Source organism: Lissotriton helveticus, chromosome 12, assembly GCF_964261635.1.
Source record: "Lissotriton helveticus chromosome 12, aLisHel1.1, whole genome shotgun sequence".
NCBI lineage: Eukaryota > Metazoa > Chordata > Amphibia > Caudata > Salamandridae > Lissotriton > Lissotriton helveticus.
In genome coordinates, this window is record NC_136073.1 from 722,059,266 (window position 1) to 722,082,401 (window position 23,136).

Sequence of the window (23,136 nt, forward strand, 5' to 3'; positions counted from 1 at the left end):
GTAAAGAAACGTTTCCCTGTTTCTCCTCTTGTATAGACTACTATTGCTGCTAGGTGTACTCTTAGCGAGCGAGTGTGTTAAGTACCTTAAAACTGTTGATTCCCTGGTGATTCTCTTCTGGAGCTTTTCCCTGATGCACGATTGGGGGAACTTTTTCCATTTTGCTACATAACACTTCTGTGTGGTGGGCCTCCTTGCCTCCCGCAGCACCGCCAGTGTGCTCTCCGGGAGCTTTAGGTGCGCGAACTCGAAGTCTTCAGGAGCCAAGCTGTTAGGCTGAGGCTCTCTTGTTCTGGGTGGAGCACCCTTCCGTTTTGCATCGAGAGAAGGTCTCTTCTTTTTGGGAACTTGTGTGGTGGCCCCTGTGCCATTTCCACTATTTGTGAAAACCAGGACTGCCTGGCCCACTGTGGTGATACCAGTATCAGCTGGTTCTGCACTTGCTGAGCACCCTGTGCATCAGCGGTATCGGGGGGAAAAGCGTAGGCAAATGTCTTCGACCAGCTTATCCATAGCGAATTCCCTTGGGATTGCGGACCTGGCTGTCTGGATGCAAAGTATTGGCATTTTGCATTCTGCTGTGTTGCAAACATGTCCATTTGTGGGGTCCCCCACTTCTTGCACAGCTTTTGCGTTTCCTGTGGATTGAGCTTACCACTCGTGGGATGCTGATGTCTGTCTGCTGAGTCTGTCTGCTTCCACATTGTGTTTCCCTGGTAGATGTATCGCCAGGAGGTCTATTTGTAGTGGGATGGTCCATCTCCATATCTCCTGCCCTAGCCCTGATAGCGCCACCGATTGTGTCTGCCCGTACAGCTGCTTCTGGAAGGCTTTTAAGGCTACGAACACGGTCTTTAGTTCTAGGTAGTTGATGTGTTTGACCGCATCGGTTTGTGTCCACAAACCCCTCACTTTGAGCTGGTTCATATGCGCTCCCCAACCCATTTGGGATAAGTCTGTTGTGATGGTCACTGTTGGAGTTGGTGGTGTAAATGGCTTCCCTTTGTTATGTTCTCTTTGCTCCACCATGCCGTCTCCTCTTGCACTGCGTGCGTAACAACCACTAGATCTTCCCACCTCCCTGTTGACTGTGACCATTGTTGTCGGAGCCATCCCTGGAATGGTCTCATGTGGAGTTGAATACTGGGGACTAAGTGTATGCAGGACGCCATCATATCCATGAACTTGCTCACTGTCCTCACTGTCAGAGCTTGCCCCTTCCGGTATTGATGCGTCTCCTTCAGTAGGGCGAAGGTTCTCCTCTCGCTGGGGAACACCCTGCCCTGAATGGTGTTGATCTGTGCGCCCAGAAAGATCTTCACCTGTTCTGGTTCTATCAAGGACTTTCTCCAATGTACCGAAAAACCTAGTTCTGTCAGCGTGTGCGTAACCCGCTGAGCATGTAGTTTGCATTTGTTGTAGGAGTTCACCTTTACCAGCCAGTCGTCGCGATAGGGATATACATGTATTCCCTGCCTCCGTAGGTGCACCGCTGCTAGGCATTTTGTGAAGACCCTTGGTGCGGATTTTAGTTCAAAAGCTAGGGCTGTGAACTGGTAGTGCGCTTTTTTGCTGGCAAATCTCAGTAGATGTTTGTGTCTTTTGTTCATGGGAATGTGCAGGTAGGCATCTTTGAGGTCTATAGTGGACATGAAATCCCTGTCTCTTATTTGTGGTATAACTTCCTGTAGGGACGTCATTTAGAATTTTTTTTTGTTTTTATGTATTTATTTAGGAACCGCAGGTCTAGGATGGGTCTTAACGTTTCGTCCACTTTTGGTACGAGGAAGTAGTTGGAGTACACTCCCCTATTTCTTTCCTTGTACGGCACTGTTTCTATTGCCTTCTTGTGGAGGAGTTCTTGTGCCTCCTGCAGAAGGAGCGAGAGCTCTTTTGGCGAGCGCGTTTTGTTGATTGGCCTCCTGTTTGGTGGCTTTTTTTCCAGTTCTATACAGTATCTGAACTGTATGATGTTGACTATCCACTTGTCCAGTATCTTCCACTCCTGGAAGAAGTGTTTTAGTCTGCCTCCTACCGGTGTTATATATTTGAGGATTTTTTCTTCGTGTGTGTCTAATAGTTTTTTGTTGTCCCGCCCCTCTAGAGATGTTGTCAGGGTGGGAACGTTTGGCACAGCTGAGTCACTTGGAGGGGGGTTGCTGTCCCCCTCTTCTCGTGTGTCCCCATCCGTTCGATTGCCCCCGAAAGGACTGGCCTCTCGGTTGGTCCTGCCAGCTTTGCTGTTGCTGACCCTGCTATTGCGCCTGGTTGTTTCCTTGATAAGTCTGCTGGAAGGCCTGGTGGGATGCTCCCGGTTGGCTTCCTCCTCTTGCTTCTCTCCTTGAGGGTGTGCCCCTTCTCATCCCTCTGAACTGCAGTGCTCCCATGGACCTTGCAGTTTCATTATGCTTTTTGAGCTGGGTCAGCTTCTCATCAACTGGGGTGCCAAACAGTTGTTCCCTGTTGAAGGGTGTGTTCAGAATATTGTTCTGGACTTCCGGTTTGAAACCGGACATAGTCAGCTAGGCATGCTTTCTCTCCGTCACTACAATCATCATAAGCCTGCTGGATGTGTCTGCTGCATCCAGGGCCGACTTTAGGCAGGTGTTGGCCATGTTTTTGCCTTCCTCCACCAGGTGTGTTGCCCTCTGCTGGTATTGTCCCAGGAGATGTTTGAGCAGCTGCCCGACCTCCTTCCAAAGTTGGTACGCAGGCCTGTTTATTAGGGCATTGGAGTTCGCAATGCACCAGTGAATCATCGCATTCCCCTCTACTTTCCTCCCCATGAGGTCTATTCTCTTACTCTCTTTGTCTGGAGGTGTCCCTGAGTTTGTGGGAATGTTGGCCCTCTTCCTGGCTGTTGACGTTATAATGGAATCAGCTGGTACAGATCCATGGATATATGCTGGGTCTTTCGAGGAATGCTTGTATTTTTTCTATGTTCTTGGGGTGGCAGATGTGCAGGCTGCTGGCTCCTTGAAAGCTTCCCTGCCCTGGTCCAGCACACTTGGGAGCATGGGTAGGAATTGGCTCCTAGTTTGAGTGAGGAGCAGAGTCTCCAAGAGAAAACAAGCTTTTGGTTTCTCTTCCTCTAATTTTGCCCCATATGTTGCTGCAGCGTTCTTGATGACCATTTTGTAGATGCCAATGTCGTCTGGCGGCAAAGGCCTCGACGGATAGGACTACGCCCTCCTCTGGGCTTTTGGCGTCGGTCCTGCCATTCCAGGTCCTGCGCCTCCGAGGAGGTTGAGCCCAAGTATGTCCGCTAATTGTCCTCACCTTCTCCTTCGTAATAATACAGGCCCTCTTCGTCCTGTTCCTCTGCTGGTTCAGGAGTTTTCGGCGTCTCGCCGGCGTCAAACTCCTCCTCGACTTCTGTTTCGACTACAGCCGCGGGCTTCGGAGGGATCGTGTATCTGCCATCCGTTCGTTGAAGTCCTTTTTCCCCTGGAGGATGCTGTCCATTTCGGCCTCGAAGCCTTCTCTTCTTCTTCTCCATTTTTGCCGCTTGTTCGGCGTCGAGAGTTTCGGCGCTTCTCTTCGAGGTCGTCAATGTTGACGTCGAAGTCGCCTTCAGCTCTTTTTCCTTCAGCGTCGAGCGTGCCTTTTCTGGGCCGGACTTCGACGACCTAGGCTTTTCTAGAGCTTTCGCCGGCTGGGAGTCCTTTTCGAAGGATCCGCTGGCGCAGCTGTGGCCCTCGAGTTTTTCGACGCCAGTGCTCCTTTCGAGGACTTTGGCTCAGTTTTTTGAGAGTCTGTCTGGGCTTTAAGGGATGACGTCTCTCTTACCTCCTTTGTCGACTTCTTATCGGTCTCTGCGACCGTGTAGTCCTCTGGTCCCTAGACGATGTTGTCCTCTTCTCCGCTGGAGAGGCCCATGTCCCGGAGCAACGGGTGTTGTCCTTGCCCCTGTGTGGTGTAGTTCGCTATCCTCTGTCTCTCCTTCACTCTGAGGGTCTTGGGGGTGAATGCCGAGCAGGCGTTGCAATCCACGCTTTGGTGGTCGAGTGGCAGGCAGAGGTGGCAGACTGGGTGCTGGTCCTTCTGCGTGTACTTGTGGTGGCAATTACAGCAGAATTTGAATGGGGTTTTGTACATTCCTGCGCTCAGGGGGCCCCCTGTGTGCGCATTCTCCATTGGACGTCGAAGTTCTTTCTCTATCTCACCCTCTTCGTCGTCCCCGCTCTGTGCTCCTGATCGGTGTTTCAAAAAAACCTCCAACTTATTGGGTTTTCTGCTTAATTTTCTTATTCTCTTCTCCAAAAACTCTGGAACTCATCGGTGACGATCCAGACCCAACGAAGGAAAAAAAGAATCTGAAGATGGCACCCAAAGGTGGGAGCTTCAGGAGGAAGCGTGCTGACGTCACAGGAGAACACCAAATGGTGGTACGTCTGCGCCCACCTGGGCCACAAAAAATAAAAATAAAGAGAAAAAAAGACTACGATTCCTGACCCAACCACTAGACCGCAGAATAATGCACAGCATAGTGAATGCAGAAAGATTCACGCTGCAAAACCTACTGTTTCCCAAAAGAAATGCCTCATTCTCTTATGCAAGTACCTATTCACAGACTGCACATACAAGTGACTGCAAATAAATGCAGGAAATAACCCTTCTCTGTTCCCTTTTCTGCTGCCCAGAGCAATGCACAGTTCTAAAGGTAAAGGCTTTCACGTAGTTCATTCAGATCAAACTACTCATTGCAGTCATAACAACTTTTAATTTAACCAATTTGTCTTGGTCCAGGTGTTGACCATCTCAAGGCAACATCTAGAAGACACACATCTACAAAACCTAACAGTCATTGAGGTCTGAGAGGTATTGGGGAACGATGATATGTGTTTGAATGCTATGTCCTACCAGCCTAGAACACATTGTCAAGAATTGGCTTGCAACCTTTAAGTTAAGTGTATCTAGTAGACCTTCTACATCTCACATGCAGATGCCATATCCACATCTGCAAAAATAGAGATAAGCGGTATGCGGTTTCGGTGTTCAGGTAAGCAAATTAAAGTGTTTGAATTCGGCTAACAGGGTCCTGAATTGAACAGTTTCAATTTGTATGTCTATGTCGCAAATGAAACCCTGTTTGTTAAGAACAGTTACCTCTGCTGCCTTTTCATGCTAGATAGATAATGGTCCAGGGTCTGATCCTATCTCGTCTGGACTTCGGGAACGCCCTCTACCTAGGCGTACCACAGACGACCTTAAACAAGCTGCAAATCATCCAAAACTGTGCAGCCAGAACTCTTCTCCAAATCCCCCGCCGACTCCCAGTCAAACCCAGACTGAAGGACTTCCACTGGCTTCCAGTGAGGAAAAGGGTCGAATTTGAAGCTATGTGCATTGCTCACCGAGCCTTCTGGAGGAAAGGCGCCACCATTAACCAATCTCTGATAACAGCCTACCATCCAACTACACAGCTCAGATCCGAATCCGCCTTTCTGGTCGTAACTCCGAGGATTAAAAGAGCAAGATGTGGAGGCCGCTCGTTCTCCCTCAACTCGGCCAGACTCTGGAACTCCCTCCCCATCCAAATCAGATCAGAACCTAAACTACTCACTTTCCGAAAACTCCTAAAAACCCTGCTTTTTAACAAACCAGAATAGCTTGAACTGTTGTGCACTAGGCCTGTTGTCCGCAGTGCTAGGCGCCTGATGGTAGCCATCGCGCTTTATAAATGCTCTTTTTATTTCATTTCATTTCAAACATGTTGGGTCAAATGATGAGGCACAAAGAAAATAAAATGACTTACCTGTAAACTGTGGTTCTCAAGTATTAGTATCTTTCATAGATTCACATGCTTGAATCATTCCCCGTTGTTTAAGTGGGAGTCCCACAGTACATAAAAAGCAGTAAGTAATGACTTTAACATTAAAGTTAATAGGGCAAAACCATTCACTTTAATATCTCATCCTAGTCATTAGGAATGGTCCAGACTCCAGCCAATCAGGCGACAGCACTCTCTAGAGCCCTCTCCCACAGAGGCTCCAGGCTCTCAGATTTTCGAGCACAAGTACAATATAAGTATCTAAAACAAACCAGCGGAGACTCTATGGGGAGGAGGGTGGGTTGCATGTGAATCTATGAAAGATACCAATACTGGAGAACAATAGTTTACAGGTAAGTAACTTATTTTCTTCTCCAGTATTGGGGTATCTTTCATCGATTCGCATTCTTGAATCCGAATAGATAGCAGTAGTATTATAGGTATGTATGCTGATATAAGGCATGCAGTAGAAAACATACGTAATCCTGTATGTAGAAAAAAAAAGCATCACAGATACATGCACACACACACATATATATATATATAAGCATTCGCCTGCATATATATATTTAAATATATATGAGTGTACATAATTTATACATGATACAACAAACTCAATTTAAATATCAATGAAATAAAAGCAATAGTCAAAATATATAGGACGGAGAGAGGCTCACCTTATGGAAAAAAATATGGATAACCACTTGTCCCACAGCTCTGTCCGCATTACTTGTAGCTTCCAGACAGTAATGCCTGGTAAAAGTGTTCCTGCTGGACCAGGTTGCTGCTCTGCAGATCTGCTGTATAGACGCACCGGCAAAGAGAGCCGTCGAAGAGGAGACAGCTCTCGTAGAGTGAGCTTTCACTGTAGAAGATAAAGGTTTGCCTGCTTGCTGATTGCAAAACTGTATCGCTGATGATATCCAACGCGCTATCGCTTGCTTAGTTACTGGATATCACTTTCTGATCATACCATAAGCCACGAAAAGCTGATCAGTTATGCGGATGCTGGTGGTCTTTTGTAAGTAGAATTTTACACATTTCTTTAGATCCAAGGAATGTAAAGATCTTTCTGCTGGTGTTTGTGGATTTGGGAAGAAAGTTTTCAATATGACTGGTTCATTTAAATGAAAATCCGATGGGACCTTAGAGATGAAGGTAGGATTGGTACCAAGTAAAATAGAATCCCTTGTCAATTGAAGGAAAGGATAACAAATAGTAAAAGCATGTATGTCACTTACTCGTCAGGCTGATGTCAGAGCCAGCAGAAGAGACGTCTTCCATGTAATGTATTTAAGGTCTGCTCCATGAATGGGCTCAAATGGTCTCTTCATAAGTTATGCCAATACAATGTTGAGAAATGCGAAGGCGGAGGTGGATGTCTAATTGGAATGAACATTCTAAATAGTCCCTTAAGAAAATGTTTTATAATTCTTGATAACAAAAGTGACTGTGACCCATTATGCCGCCGAAATATGGAGATTGTAGCAAGGAAAACCTTAATGGACGAATGGGAGAGGCCAGATTTAGCCAGCTGCAAAAAGAAAGGTAGTAACTGTTCTGGTGGAGATTGAATAGGATGTACTTCTGAACTTGCACACCAATGGCAGAACCTCTTCCACTTAAGCTTCTACGCTTTGATAGTGGATGGCGCTCTAGCATTTTCAAGGACTTCCCGACAGTCAGCAGGGATGGTCAGGTCGACGAACTCAGTGTTCAGGAGCCAAGCAGACAATCGTAGCTATATTGGGTCAGGATGGCAAACTTTGGCCGTGATTTATCTCGGAGTATGGAGTGTTTGCCACTACCAATGATTTTGTTTTTATGAGACAATCGTCCAGATAAGGGAACTTTTGAATCCCTGCCTGTCGTAGGTGGGCCGCCACAGGTGCCAGGACCTTGGTGAACACTCAGGGCACTGAACAAAGGCCAAAAGGTAGAACTCGTAATTGATCATCCATGCTAGCTACTCTGGAGTGTAAGAATGTCCTGTGCTTGGGGAGAATGGGGATATGAAAATAGGCATCCTGAAGGTCTAAGGTAGCCATGTAATCTTCTTAATTTACTAATTAAAGCACCTCCGGAAGAGAACATACAAAAGTTAAGCTTTTTCAGGAATTTGTTGAGGCAACGAGGGTCAAGATGGGACGCCATTCTCACGATTTCTTTCTGAGGAAAAATATTGAATAAAATCCTTTCCCTCGCTGTACTCCTGGTACCACTTTGATAGCTCCTTTGTGCAACATTATCTTTATCTGAGATAACAGTTACTTTAGATGAGAGGGAGGAGGACATCGGAGTGGGCAGTTTGGAGGGACCTGTCTGCTGTTATTGCAGATCATTCGGGGGTGGGGGCGGAAATATTCCACCAATCTTGGTAGGATAGGTGGGAACTGTGGCCGGCACTGGACGTTTGTCACTGTTATTTGGAGTTTTCACTGCCTCTGAAGGCAGTCTTGCCTCTATAGTGCTTGTAGCAAGCGGCAGGAAGTTGCTCGTACGACTGCTGAGGTTATGATGATGATATCGAGATTGACCTTAATACAGTTGGTATTGTTTGTATTGGTTATAACCTCCCCGAAAGGAGGACGAGCCACGTCCTTGGACTCCACGAAAAGGCTGCTTCATGAACTGCAGAGTGCCTAGTGCCTTTGCAGTATCAATATCCTTTTTAATAGTTTGTAGCGCTTCGTCAATGTGGTGACCAAATAAGGATTCGCCATTGTAAGGCACATCAATGATAACTTCTTGTCGGAAAGAAGTAGCTCTTAACCAGCCCGGTTGTCTCAGGTCCGCCGCCCCAGCTAATTGACGGAAACCTATTGTTGAAATATCCTCAGCAGAGATCCTTCTCCCTCCTGAAGAATTCTCTTCACCTCAGCCTTTGAGTCCTCAGGCAGCATTTCAATAAAATGATAAATGTCCGACCACATTTGGCGGTCGTACCTGCACAGAATGGAAAGAGTTGGCTGCTTTAACGCTGGTTGCTGCCATAATGAAGAGTTTTTTACCACTAGAATAAAGACGTCTTCCGTCTATATCAGGAGGAGCAGACCGGAGAGAAGCAAGATTTCTGGCACAACGTTGAGCAGCTTGTGAAATTACCGAATCCGGCTTGGGTTGTCTTATAAGGCAGGCAGGCGAGTTGTCCGCGCCTTATACTTTTTCTCCAGTTTAGGTAAGTCTGCTGGAATTAAGGCTGGTGTTCTCATTACCTTTATGCCCTACTCCCATTAAAAAATCCACTATGGGGATTGAGTGAATCTGTCTTTTGGTCTGTTCCTTAAAATCGTAAAGAAAATCAGCTTGTTTGGTTACCATGGGAAGCTGAAACCTCTTTGCAGCCTTCTCCATAAGGGTATGAAAACCCCCTATATCTACGGGTGGCGAATGTACCGGAGATGGTGTTTGTATTTGGTAGTCGTCCCACTCGTTATGTAGTGATACCTCATCCAGTTCAGCCTCCTCTCTCTCATCAGTGGAATGATGCTCTTAATCCTGTGGTGGTGGTGAAAAAGGAGGGGGGAGATCGAATTACCAAGGAAGGCTGCATAATATGAGTTTGAGGAACTGAAGCAGCTGGTTCTGAAGGAGGGAGTCTTCCACCATATGTTGCAGATTTGATACTAGAGAAACAGGCAATTGAATGATTTGTGCCCTTTGCCTATTTAGGTTGGGGGTCACGAGGATAGTAAACGTACTCATCATTCTGGCACTTTATCAAAAGGTCTGAAGGACTGCGAGCCATGCCAAACATGCAATCGTCCTCTGAATCTTCCTCATCATCTCCATATTCAAATATTTCCTCTGGAGGACAGGGAGATACTTTACTAGGAGAAGTGTGAATAGGTAAAATCAGTTCGTGAGAACCTCTTCTATTAGACTGAGGCACTGTAGCTGACAAAACAGTGCCCTGGGTAGCTTTCCTCTTCATTGACGCAGAAACTGAAGTATTTTTCTGAGATGTGGGCAAAATAGTCGACGGGGCGAGCAAAGACAACGATGTTAAACCGTCAACGAGGATGGTCAACTGGGGTCATTGTTCACGGTCTTTGACGAGGCCACCGTCAACACAGCCACAGTTGGAGAGGCTATCGTAGACGAGAGATTTGTTACCTTAGAGTCGCCGACATCCGCAGCGGTGATGAGAGATCAGTCGACGAATCCTTTAATGAAAGAGACTATAGTCAACCGAGAAGAGGACGATGACATGATGAGCTTGGACTGAGGTGAAGAGAAGGTCGACGTCGTAGTTGTGACGACTGAAGCTTTCGTCGACTGAGCATCTTTTTGAAGTGACGGAGCCATCTCCGATAGTGACCTAGACATTGGTTTAATTTTGGAGGCATAGATTCGCCGTTGTGAGAAGCTGGTCCTTTTTAGAAGAAGGCTGGTCATAAGATTTTAAAGTGGGCTGATGTTTCTTCGGCACCTTAATAGCCTTAGGGAACACCAACTTCCCCTCACTTGTCCTCTTTTTAGAAGCAGTAGTTTTGAGGGAGGAACCACTATTCTCAGACAGAAGATTGTCCTTCGTTTTCAACTTCTGTAGCCACAGTAGAAAACATCCTTCCCTATCACTCAGAGTCTTTTGGTAGAAAGTTCTGCAAATTTTACAGTCGCTCACCTGATGATTAGGGTGAAGGTAGTAGATAAACTTCTTGTGGGGATCATCCGAATGAAGTCCGAGTTTCCCGCAAGAGTCACAATCCTGAAAATAGATCACTTTGAAGAAGACATGCTCATCTGAAAATGAGAAAAAAATCAGTAGGCCAAAGAGAAAGTATTGAGCAGAGCTCAGGGAGACTCCCTTCACATGACATGCAGTAGAAAATCTGAGAGCCTGGAGCCTCTGTGGAGAGGGTTCTTGAGGGTGCTTCTGCCTGATTGGCTGGAGTTTGGACCATTCCTAATGACTAGGACGAGTTATTAAAGTGAATGTTTTTTCTCAACTAACTCCCACTTCGACGACGGGGAATGATTCATGCATGTGAATCTATGAAAGATACCTCAATACTGGAGAATCGGAGATCACAGACCCATAATCATCACGGTGTCCATAGTGGAGAGGGAAACGCATGGTATGGATTGAAGTCACACCATTAAGTTTTACAGCTTTCATTCCATCCAGATGGCCTCTGGTGTGCCACAGTTTTGTCACAAACAAAGAGGGCCTTAATTACAGTTACATTTGCTTAGCTTTTGGTGCCATGCGAAAAGCCTACCTACATGTGGATCATCTCAAACGATGATATAAAATAGGTTCGAAGCACTGCTTCGAACTACTTCGCAGCAGAATAAAAAGCTGCTTCCTCCACCAAAATGACAATGGGCCAAAGGGTAGTGCAACTGTTCTCGCCACACTCATCCACATTGATAAAATTCTTAGCCACATGCCCCTCTCAACTGAAAGCAAATTCACAGAACAGCTCACGCAGTGGCTGAGAGAGCAACGGGGCATGTGAGCTTCAACGCTAGCAAGAGGGATCTCATGTTGTGCAGAAAGATAAGACTAACAACAAAAATATTGCTAATTGGAGAGTAATGATAAGATGGCGACAGCAAGAGATCAAAAAGCAGATCATTTTAAAATGAAAAAGTGTTTGGAGGCAAAAAGCCACATTTTATTCATTACTTCAACTTAATTTTCTGAGCGATGTGGTATTGGACGTCGTTCTCTTGTGTGGGTTAAACCGTACACTTTGCTGATCTATTTCACTTACCAAAGGCTGTCAAACTTCACCTGGAATTATGAATTCCAATGCCATATTTTGGTCAGTATGGACAGTACTACAGTATGTCATGAGCTTTAGAAGACTTTTCCAGAATACATTCATTTGAAAGTGCTAAAATATTGCGTTGGTGGACTAATTCTTTAACTTCAATATGCGCTCCCTAACATAAGAGTTGTGGAAAACTCCCAAAGTGTCTCATTTTGATACTGAGATCGGGACATATATTAGATCAATCCAAATGTTTCTTCTGCAAAGGGTTATGACAATACAGCACTTTTTTTTTACTTGAACTCTTATCTGCAAGACATTTCTTCCTAGTTTGATGACAAAAAGCAGTCAATTGGTTATTTCTAACCCAACAACGCAATCTCATGTCATTAGTAATTTATCAGTCCCTCCCTTCTCCGGCACCCAATGACACCCCAAGAGTGAGAACTTTAGGTATGCCAGAAGGGGGCTCACAATATGCTCCTTTACACAACCTAAAGTTGTGTTGTGTACTATATAAACATTCCAGCCTATCGTCTTGTATAGGAACTTTATATAGTGGTGTAACAAACAACAAAGTGATGGAGAGACTGCTTGAATTAACTTTAGTCTCTGGCAATCACCCGATCTCTTTACAGAGGACAATCGTTTTTCACTATTAAGCCACTTCACACAAATACCAGCCACATGCAGATTAGTGTTGGTCCTGCTCCAATGGGAACAGTCCAGCCCGAAATGCCAGGCCCAGTGCGCTCCAGACAGTGGCGGCTCCTCCATGGGGGCGTCACCCCACTGCTTTTTCGCAGTGCGAGAAGACAAACATAAAATGGTAAAAAGTACCATTTTATGTTTCTGCTTCTCGCAATGCGAGAAAGGAGAAGTGCCTTGCTGTGGGTGGGCGGTCCTGCTTGAGGGCGGGGTAGTGGCTTTGCCCATTGTGGGTACTGACCGTTTGGTTGTCCCCAGGGCCGACCAACCCAGTCATGCGCACTCTCCCTTTTTCTCTATGTAGGCTGCTGAATGCAGCCTACATAGAGAAAATGGCCGGGCTGGGGCGCTCTCCACTGCGCCTTACCAATCACAATGCTGCCATTGCTGTGTTGTGATTGGCTTAGGGCCGGGGAAGGAGGCTGCCTGCTTCCTGTAGGAACACCGGGATCCGATTACGGCTGCACCACCATTAAACCGACCTGGTGTGGAGGCAGCGCAGTAAGGAATATGCTACTTACCAGTATGCATCTGTTCTTGGCATAGAGGGCCAAACCGGTAAGACGGAGGCAACAGGATGCAAGACAGCGCGACGGCAAAAAAGAAATAAGGTAACCCGCTCATAGAAGAAACGGTGCATCAACAGGATCACCTCTAAAAATTCAAGGTCCCTAAGTGATAACTCACCCCCGAGGGACATACAACATAGGAAGTAATCTATGCGCGAATCAGATAATGCCGTCGTTCCAAGCCAGACAATAAGAATTAACGAAGCATCCATCAAAGAAAACAAAGCGCCATAACTACAAAACTGCAGTACAGGCTCAATCTTAAGAGGGCAGCTCGTCACAAGGTGCACCGTCTATACCAGAAACTGTGGATCGCTATTGTGAAGAATCAGATAGCACGCAAGGGGGAAGTAAAACATCAGGCTGAGACACCTATAACACGAAGACCTGAGCCCCAGCATCTAATCCTGAATGTCACGGTTGATGTTGCAAAAGAAATCACAGAATCCCTGAGGAAGGCGAACGGCCAAAACGCGTCGAAAGGAATATATTCTGTGTTTGAGAATTGAAGTTGCTTATTGTGTAGATATTTTATTAACTAAGCAAACTGTTTGTGTTATATGTAAAAAGAATATGTACAAAAATGATGGAAATGGTATATAAAAAGTAAAAAAGAAAATAAGAGTGTTCTCCCAAAAAAAGTGTATACATCAGATTCACAATTTATAAAAAAAGTTAAAAAGAGAGAATAATAAAATACAAATAAAAAGATTCAACACTCAAAGATACTGGTTGGAAAAGTTTTTATCTCATAATAACGTCTAAAGTTACTCTGAAGTATAATTACACGTAACCCGGTGTGCACATGCTAATGATTACTAAAACACTTGGCATAGAGGGCTGCAGAGTGGTACATTTATGAATAGATCGCCATCTGGTGTTGGGCTCGGATGATTGCACTTTGTTTTTCTTCTGGAGAAGTCTTTGTCGTCATAGGTGACTCCTCCTCTCGGTGTTAGTGCGCATGGGCATCGGCTCCATCCTTAGATTGTTTTGCCATAGTAGGGTTAGATGGAGTAGTGTAGTATAGTACATAAAGATATGCCCATGTAAATGTATCTAAATAAGATAATGTTGGGACAGACACAGGTTTCCGGGGAGGCAGGGAGGGCATGTACCACTCTGCAGCCCTCTATGCCAAGAACAGATGCATACTGGTAAGTAGCATATTCCGTTCGAGGCATATGGGCTGCAGATGGTACATTTATGAATAGATTGTACAGCAGTTACCTCCCTAGCGGTGGTCACCAGTGTCTGTCGCAACTGTTTGAAATAGAGTTTTTAATACAGCTTGGCCCACTCTGGCTTGTTGTGCAGCCTGTACATCAACACAGTAGTGCTTTGTGAATGTATGTGGTGTAGACCAAGTTGCTGCTCTACATATGTCATCTAGGGGAATGTTCCCTAAGAATGCCATAGATGCTCCTAGTTTTCTTGTAGAATGAGCTCTAGGAGGAACAGTTAATGTTCTCTTTGCTTTAATGTAACATATTTGTATACATCTTACAATCCATCTTGCGATGCCTGCTTTAGAGATAGGATTGCCCTTATGTGTTGGGGAAAATGCTACAAATAGTTGTTTAGTTTTCCTGAAGTCTTGTGTTCTTTCTTTTGTAGTACAAAATGGCTCTTTTAACATCTAGTGTATGTAGAGCCCTTTCTGCCACCGTCTGTGGCTTTGGAAAGAAGACTGGTAATTCCACTGGCTGATTGATGTGGAATGCTGAAATTACTTTAGGCAAGAACTTTGGGTTTGTTCTAAGAACCACTTTATTCTGGTGTAACTGTAGGAATGGTTCTTGTATTGTCAATGCCTGTAATTCGCTTACTCTTCTGAGTGAGGTAATGGCTATAAGGAAGGCCACCTTCCATGTAAGGAATTGTATTTCGCACCTATGCATAGGTTCGAAGGGTGGCCCCATTAGTCTGGTGAGTACTACGTTGAGGTTCCAGACTGGGGAAGGTGGTAATCTTGGTGGAATGACTCTTTTAAGACCTTCCATGAATGCTTTTATCGCTGGTACTCTGAACAGTGATATGCGCTGCCTGTTTTGTAGGTATGCTGCTATAGCTGCTAGATGTACCCTGATAGATGTGTACGCTAGATTACATTGCTGTAAGTGTAATAAGTAGCAAATAATCTCCCTTGTTGATACGTCTAGAGGGTTGATATTGTTATTAGTACAGTGTATAGCAAACCTCTTCCACTTAGCTGCATAGCATGCTCTGGTGGTTGGACGTCTCGCTTGTTTAATTATCTCCATGCAATTTGGGGGGAGATCTAAGTACCCAAATTCTAGGATTTCAGGAGCCAGATCGCTAAGTTCAATTGAGTTGGATCTGGGTGCATTATTTCTCCATGGTTCTGTGTAAGGTGCATGGGTAGAATTCGTAGCTTTTGATGTGGCACTTGTGAGAGTTGCAAGAGCGTGGTGAACCACGGCTGTCTTGCCCACGTGGGTGCTACTAGTATCATGGTCATTGAATGTTGTTGCAGTTTCCTGACCACTAATGGGATTAGTGGGAGAGGGGGAAAAGCGTATGCAAATTTGTTGGACCAATTTATCCATAACGCATTGCCCTGCGACAGGTGATGTGGGTACCTGGACGCGAAGCTTTGGCATTTTGCGTTCTGATGAGTGGCAAATAGGTCTATCTCTGGTTGTCCCCATCTTTGGAAGAATGGCTGCAGTATTTGTTGGTGCAGTTCCCATTCGTGTATTTGTTCCGACTGTCTGCTTAAGATGTCTGCTATCTGGTTTTGGACTCCTGGTAGGTGTTCGGCTAACAGATAGATGTTTTGAGGAATGGCCCATCTCCAAATTTCCTGTGCTAGTCTGGATAATTGGAGAGAGTGCGTCCCCCCCCTGTTTTTGAATATAATACATTGCTGTCATGTTGTCTGTTCTGATCAGGACTGCTTTGTGGATAACATGTATCTGGAAGGCTTTCAATGCTAGAAACACTGCCAGTAGTTCTAGATAGTTGATGTGCAGTGTTCTTTCCTGCACACTCCACCTTCCTTGTACTGTGTACTTGTCCATATGTGCTCCCCATCCGGTGAGCGATGCGTCTGCTGTTATTGTCACCTGTGGAATTGGCTCTAGGAACGACCGCCCCTTGGTAATGTTTGTTCTGTTCCACCACTTCAGAGAGCGGTGTGTGCGGTCGTCTACCAACACCAGATCCGTAATCTGCCCTTGAGCCTGATTCCACTGTGTCGCTAAGCATTCTTGTAGCGGACGCATTTGTAGTTTTGCATATGGTATTAGCAGTATGCAGGATGACATCATGCCTAATAGCTGCATGAACACTCTTGCTGTTAGTGAGTGTTGTGGCTGAAATCTCTGAGTGATTGTAAGCATTGCTTGGACCCTGACTGGGTTGGGGTACACTTTGGCTTTTTCTGTGTCTATAGTAGCCCCCAGATATTGTTGAACCTTGTTTGGTTGTAGGTGTGACTTTGTGTAGTTCACCGTGAACCCTAGCTGGTGTAGTAGCTGAATTGTCTTTTGTGTGTCTTGCAGACACTCCTCTTGCGACCTGGCTTTTATTAGCCAGTCGTCCAAGTATGGGAAGACATGAATTTGTTGTCTTCTTAGGTGAGCTGCTACCACTGCCAGGCATTTTGTGAACACCCTTGGTGCCGTCGTGACACCAAATGGAAGGACTTTGAACTGATAATGTTGTCCTTCTACCACAAACCTGAGGTATTTCCTGTGGGCTTTGTGAATAGGGATATGAAAGTAAGCGTCTTTTAGATCCAGTGTAGAAAGAAAGTCCCCTTTCTTCAGTAAAGGAAGTACTTGTTGGAGCGTGACCATGTGGAAATGTTCCGAATTTATGTATGCGTTGAGAGGTCTTAGGTCCAGTATTGGCCTTAGAGACCCGTCCTTTTTGGGAATTAGACAGTATAGGGAGTATACTCCTGTTCCCTGTTGGTGCTGTGGAACCTTCTCTATGGCATGCTTTTCTAGCAGTGATATTACTTCTTGTTTTAATAGTGTCAGGTGATCTTGTTTCATTGGACGCTGTTTGGGGGGGATGTTTGGTGGGGTAGCTGTGAGTTCTAGGCAATAACCATGTTGGATAATTTGTCTTACCCACTTGTCTGATGTGATGTTTTCCCAGACAGGTAGGAACTGTGATAGGCGTCCCCCTACCGGTGTTATATGGTCTGGGGGAAGCTCTATGAAGTCACTGTTTTGGGGTTGGAGAGTTGCGGTTGTTGTTGTTTCCGCGACCTCTACCCTTGTTGTTGTTACCCCTGTATCCACCTCTAGAATTACCTCTGGGTGATGTAGGTGTAAAAGAGGTTTGCTGTTGGTTTGTACCTGTACTTTTGGATCCTCCTCTATAGGTGGATCTACGAAAGGAACCTCTTTGTGTCGGCTGTTGCAATGCTCCCATTGATTTAGCCGTTTCTGTATCCTTCTTCATCTTTTCTAGGGCCTCATCTGTCCCTGTGCCAAGAAGTGTTTTCCCATCAAAAGGTTGGTTCAGTAACGATGTTTGTACCTCTTGTTTGAACCCTGACACTCTGAGCCATGCATGTCTCCTTAACATGATGCTTGTGTTTGTCGACCTTGCCGCAGTTTCTGCCGCGTCTAGGGCGCACTTTATTGAAGTGTTAGTAATTAACTTCCCTTCTTGTATAAGTTGATCTGCTCTCTTTTGATGTTCTTTAGGGAGATGTTTGATGAGTGTTTCTAACTCATCATAATGCGCTCTGTCATACCTTGCAAGTAGTGCTTGCGTATTAGCTATGCGCCAACTGTTTGCCGCTTGAGATGCTACTCTCTTGCCAGAGGCATCTATTAGTTTAGACTCTTTGTCAGGAGGTGGAGCTTCTCCTGTAGATAAAGAGTTTGCTCTCTTGCGAGCGTTTGTGACCACTAGTGAGTCTAGAGGAATTTGCCCCTTAATGTATATTGGGTCTTTTGGAGCTGCCCTATATTTTTTATCAATTCTTGGGTTCAATACCCTAGCCCTCACTGGGTCTTTGAATATCTCTGATGTATGACTGAGAAGGCCCTTAAGCATTGGTAGTGTTCCTGATGTTCTTTGTGCAGTAGGTAGTGTTTCTAATAAGAAGTCCTGTACTTGAGGTTCTGTATGTAGGTCTACCTTATGAAATGTTGCTGCTCTAGTAATGAGTTGTGCAAACCCAGTATTGTCATCAGGAGGTGAAGGTTTTGAGGGATATGACTCAAGGTCGGTATCATTACCTGATCCCACATTATACTCTTCCCATGGGTCTGCCTCCTCTGGGATTGTGTCCTCATCATCCCCAGGGTGTCCCCCCTCCCCTGTGTCACTCTCTCCATCTGTTGTAGGTGTAGATGGGCGTGTGGGAGGAATATCTGGCCTATTGTGAGGAAGAGGCGAAGATGGTGTGTGAGGTTTGGGAGAAGGGGGAGGAGTTGTATTCGTCCCCATTGTTCTCTTCTTTGGATGAGTCTTGTCGTCCAAATGTTCATGTTTCCTCTTTTTAGGTAGTTCTGTGGCTACCTTGCCAGTCTTTGGGTCAATAAACAAAGTCTTTTGTTTAGGAACCGTTCCGTGTTCCTGTGTCGGTACCGCAGTTTTCGGTTCCGAAAGGTGTTTTTTCTTTGAAATGTCCATTTGTATTTTCGGTGCCGAAGTTTTGTTCGGATCCGACTTCTTCGGTATCGAAGATGTCCCCGGTGTCGACGGTGTTTTCGGCGCCGAAGCGTGCTTCGGTGTCGACATGGACTGCTTCGACTTCGAGCTTTCCTTGACCTGGTGCTTCGGTGTCGATGTGGTCGGTTTATCGGAACCGGAACCACTATGATGGGGGACCGAGTGTTTCTGTTTCGTTGCCGGGCTCGAAGGCGGGGCGTTGGAAACTTTTTTCGGTTGTCTGACCGGGCTCGAGGGCGGGGTCGACACCGTGCGGGGTCTGTTTTTCGGTAAAGGGACGTCGTCACTCACGGTTTGTTGGACGTCGATTTCCTCGACGTCGGACTCGTCCGCTTCTGACCCCGCCTCGTCGGCCTCTTCTTCCTCCTCTTCTGGGTGCTGGTCCTCGAACAGCTCCGGGATTGCTTGTGACTGCATTCTCGATACCTCGTGTCTTCGGGCTCGACGGTTTCTAATCGTCGATTTTGACGAGAACGCTGCACAGGCCTCACAGTCCCTGGATTCGTGTTCAGGGGACAAGCAGAGGTTGCACACCTCGTGTAGGTCCTTGTGTGGGAACTTAGCACCACACGTTGGACATTTTTTGAATGGAGTCCTTTCCATGGACCCCGGGCTGGACTACGTCGAGTTTCTCGTAGTCGTCGTCCTACGAACCGCGTCGGTATGGAGTGAAGTCGCGTTCGATAACGATACCGTCGATTTGGAAAGGAATACGCGCCGGTTATAACCTTCTTTGTTGAAGTCGGTCCGGAGCGCTTCGATCCTCATCCGAACCCGATGGCGGAAAAAAACAATCTAAGGATGGAGCCGATGCCCATGCGCACTAACACCGAGAGGAGGAGTCACCTATGACGACAAAGACTTCTCCAGAAGAAAAACAAAGTGCAATCATCCGAGCCCAACACCAGATGGCGATCTATTCATAAATGTACCATCTGCAGCCCATATGCCTCGAACATAAGTTTTTATTTTTTTTATTCCCACCCACGGCTCCCCCCCTCCTGCGAGCATGCCGGCCGCAGCAGACGTCTGCTGCCAGCCTGCCCGTCTCCGAGATAGGACATGAGCAGCCCGCATGACAATGAGTGGATGCACAAGTGGTAAGAAGCACGAGGCCATGCTGTGCTGCAAGTTAACGACCGGCCCGTAGTGGATTGGTAAGTACTGGAAAGGATTCTCCGCTTTGCATTGTAAAAGGTCTTATTTCATGATGCACTTTCATAGGACCTGCAGCTGAAATATAATGTGGTTCTAAAGCTGAAATATAACTAAAGTGGGTACGATTAACCCGCTGAGAGCGAAGCCCTCTGCCCCTCAGATCTCCATACCCCTTCCCTGGCTTCTGATCTGTTTACAGTCACAACTCCTTGCTTCCTTTCACCTTGTGTGTGCCTCTGGGCAAGATGGCACCACACTGGCATCCCTCTTCTCAGTTTACTGCACTCACGATAGGACAGCACACACATAGAAAAGTTAGTTTTGCATTGCGTATGGATATCGGCTGCCTAAATATTTGCCATGAAATGCAATTTATATGGACAAAACTTGCAATAGCTGTATATAATTATCAGATTAATATGACGTTCTGTGATGGGTGTGAAATGCAAGCATTTATTTACGTATCTGCGTGGCAGGAGATATAAGGTCCGGCATGTCCACAAGGTGCATTAACGACGACTCTTTCTCAAGCAGTGTCTGCCTAGAAAGAAGAAACAAACTGTGTCTTGTCGCGCACTGCCCTGAAACTCTGCTGATGTAGTTAGTAATTTTCTGCTCTTGTTGAAGCACAGCCGTGACACCCATTATGCTAGCACTAGCAGCCTTGCACTGGTGTATTGTTTCGTGAGCCAGTCTGATTCGGTCTTGAGGGATGCGTTTTAAATGTTACTGATTATGCTAAACCCATTAACAGACCATACGTGAAAGCATTGTGTATTTCCACAAATAAACCATGTAAAGTAGCTGGAACTACGAGCTGGTTTCTAAATTTGTAATGTTCAGCACAAGTTTTAATGTCCTACCCCTCACTCTCATACCTTTCCATTTACCAAATGACAGACGTACAGAACAATAAGCTTATGATGAACCAGGATCACAAACCCTGCTTGATAGGGTAGCCAGGACTAGAATTTACACTCACTGGTTCTGCAACCAAATTATGACTGCAGCTCATTTACACTTTAGGCTCCGCTACAGAATGTGCATTATATTGGAGGTGGTAGGGGTTACCATGCAAATAAAAAAACATAATATGTCTGTTAATTTATGACTGAAGCAGTTTGTCAGTAGTGCATTATAAAAGTTCCCACCCCCTGTACAGGAAGAGTGGATCCAGCTGGACCACGTTATAAGCCTGTGCTCTGTAGAGATTTCACAGACAGCGCGCAGTGTATCACAAGGCATCATAAAACTCTTAGATGACAAACTGCAGACTCTATGGTAGCAGAGTTGTAGCATAATGCATCTAGCTTCGATGTATCACTGTTCAACTCTGTGATTACCACTCAGGAGAGTCTTAGCTACCGCGGTTTACCTTTAATTTGTAGTTTAAGAAATCTTGTTCGGATTGAAATAAAAACCTAAAAACGACTCAAGTTACACCCAATAGCCCCTTAAGTCTGAATACATAGTTACTACAATACATTTGTGCCGCTATAGTGCAATGTCAATGGTTTGTCAGTTTGTGTTTCTGATATTAAAAACCCGGACACAAATTAGCTTGTCTGTAGGTATGTAGCAGCAAAAATGCTTATTATCAAATTGACTTTGGGAAGACCGAGTCAGCCTTGCAGTGATTCGAACATCCAACTCGCTGATCACTGCAACACTCGCTCAACCCCCTGAGCTAAGGGGTGGTGCATGCTTTGTGCCCTGAGTTTCACTCTTTTCAAGTCAGCAGGTGCATGCATGGCTGAACAAAAGTAGCAGGAGAGGATGCACACATTGCTTTCTTAAATATGCTTGAGAATGCACCATTTGCAACCATTTTTTTCAAAATTTGCTCCTGGGACTCCCCGAATCCCCCCATATAATGGACAGGCTCGCTTGCTACGCTTGTCCGCCACCGAGCACTTCGGCCAAACTTTTAGGCCTACCACTTTCAAATGTCACCAGACGCCACTGGCTCCAGAAGAGTTTCGTTCAGGAGGTATAGCTTGAGTCCTGTGGCACAGCAAGCAAGTACCCCTTGTGGAAATGCCCATTGCATTTATGACATCTTCTGCAACAAACAGATGGAAGGAGTGTTTCAATTATTCTCTGCTACTAGCAATCGTTCAGATTGTTTGCCCCCACAATGCTATTCTACACAGACTAGACATTTGCAAATCAGTTTTGGTCCTGCTCCAATAGGAACATTCCAGCTCGATGTGGCTGCACATGTTGGAAAATGAAGGCTGCTTTACTGCAATGTGTAATTGGCACGATATTATTTCAAACCACCCTTTTTATAAACATTCCTTACTTTTAAATAAAAAAGTTGCTATGCGTTTTGAAAAGAAAGGGATATTAAATAATCTGATTATCAGTCCTAAATTATAAAGATTTGAACTGCAGTTCTTCCACTCACTGGCAGCTCAATCTTTCAATGTATATTTTAATCGGTCAATAATAGGCCACGAAGCACCATCAAGTTACACGAGTTCATTTACACATAAAATCTCACTGTAGACACGTAAAACAAACATGATGATAATGTTGGCTTAACCTTAGGGGATAATTGCAGGCTTGTAAGAGACAGACTATCTGGCTGCAGACCAAGGTGTTCATCACACTACATGCAATGATTACTGTGTACAACCCACCAACTATGGCATAATCCCCCCTGAATACAGAGAAGTCACGAAGAGCTATGAAACGAGTGCGTACACATTTCATGCAAGAAGTAACACACAATAGTTTCACTTGGCATTAAAATAAGCACCGATTTCCTCGACCGAGGAAGCAAATTCACCAACTGTCATTTGAAATTATTCTGCCTGCCTACTGAAAATGTAGCAATTGTCCTAAATGAAAGAGGGGCCACATAACCAGATCTGAATACAAATGATGCAATACAGTAAGAGGAGGAAGATGTTCAAGTATCATTTGAACCACACTCAGAGAATAAGTTGTTAAAGGGAAGAATATCATTAGCTGGCATGCATCGAATGCTGTATGTTAAAGCTCTGCATATCTGCCAAGTGGCCTCATGACATGTGTGCCCCTTTCATCTAGTCCTGGTTATGTAAGCACACGTTTTCTGCATTCTGGAAACTGTCATTTCGTTTTTAATAAGAAAGGCTACGAGCATTGCAGACGACATGGGGTCTCTTGAGGCTATGGCTCAGGAGGGGTGGAAATTCTAGAATCTATAATGTGCCAAACAAACCTTGGGTGTCATGTCGTGAGTGATGCAGAACTCCAGGTGTTGTAGTATGCTCTCCATGGTGTGATAAGGTTGCTGCTTTGTCGTCCGCAAGTACTTCTGCATAGCCCGAGCCATGGAAGCAAAGATGGCCTGCGCCGCCTCGCGAGGGTCCATAATTTCACGGGGGTTCTTCTGGTCCTCTTCCTGCATCCTCTTGATGTGAGTAAACGCCTCTTCCACTGCAACCACCAACCTGTTGAAAGAAAATGGAATACATTATCAAATTGATTATAACTGTGCAGGTCTAAATAGTCACCAATCAACTAAAAAAACATGTTTTAGTACAAGTTC

The 23,136-nt window shown here is 45.4% G+C and overlaps 1 protein-coding gene across 1 annotated transcript in view; it reads right to left on the minus strand.

The window, feature by feature from the left end:
* Window positions 1-23,136, minus strand: part of VANGL2 (VANGL planar cell polarity protein 2) — a 319,026-nt gene that overhangs the window by 11,944 nt on the left and 283,946 nt on the right. The window contains exon 8 of the mRNA XM_078670605.1: window positions 22,807-23,038. Within this exon, the coding sequence (XP_078526731.1) occupies window positions 22,807-23,038 (232 nt within the window). The remainder of the gene's footprint in view (window positions 1-22,806; window positions 23,039-23,136) is intronic.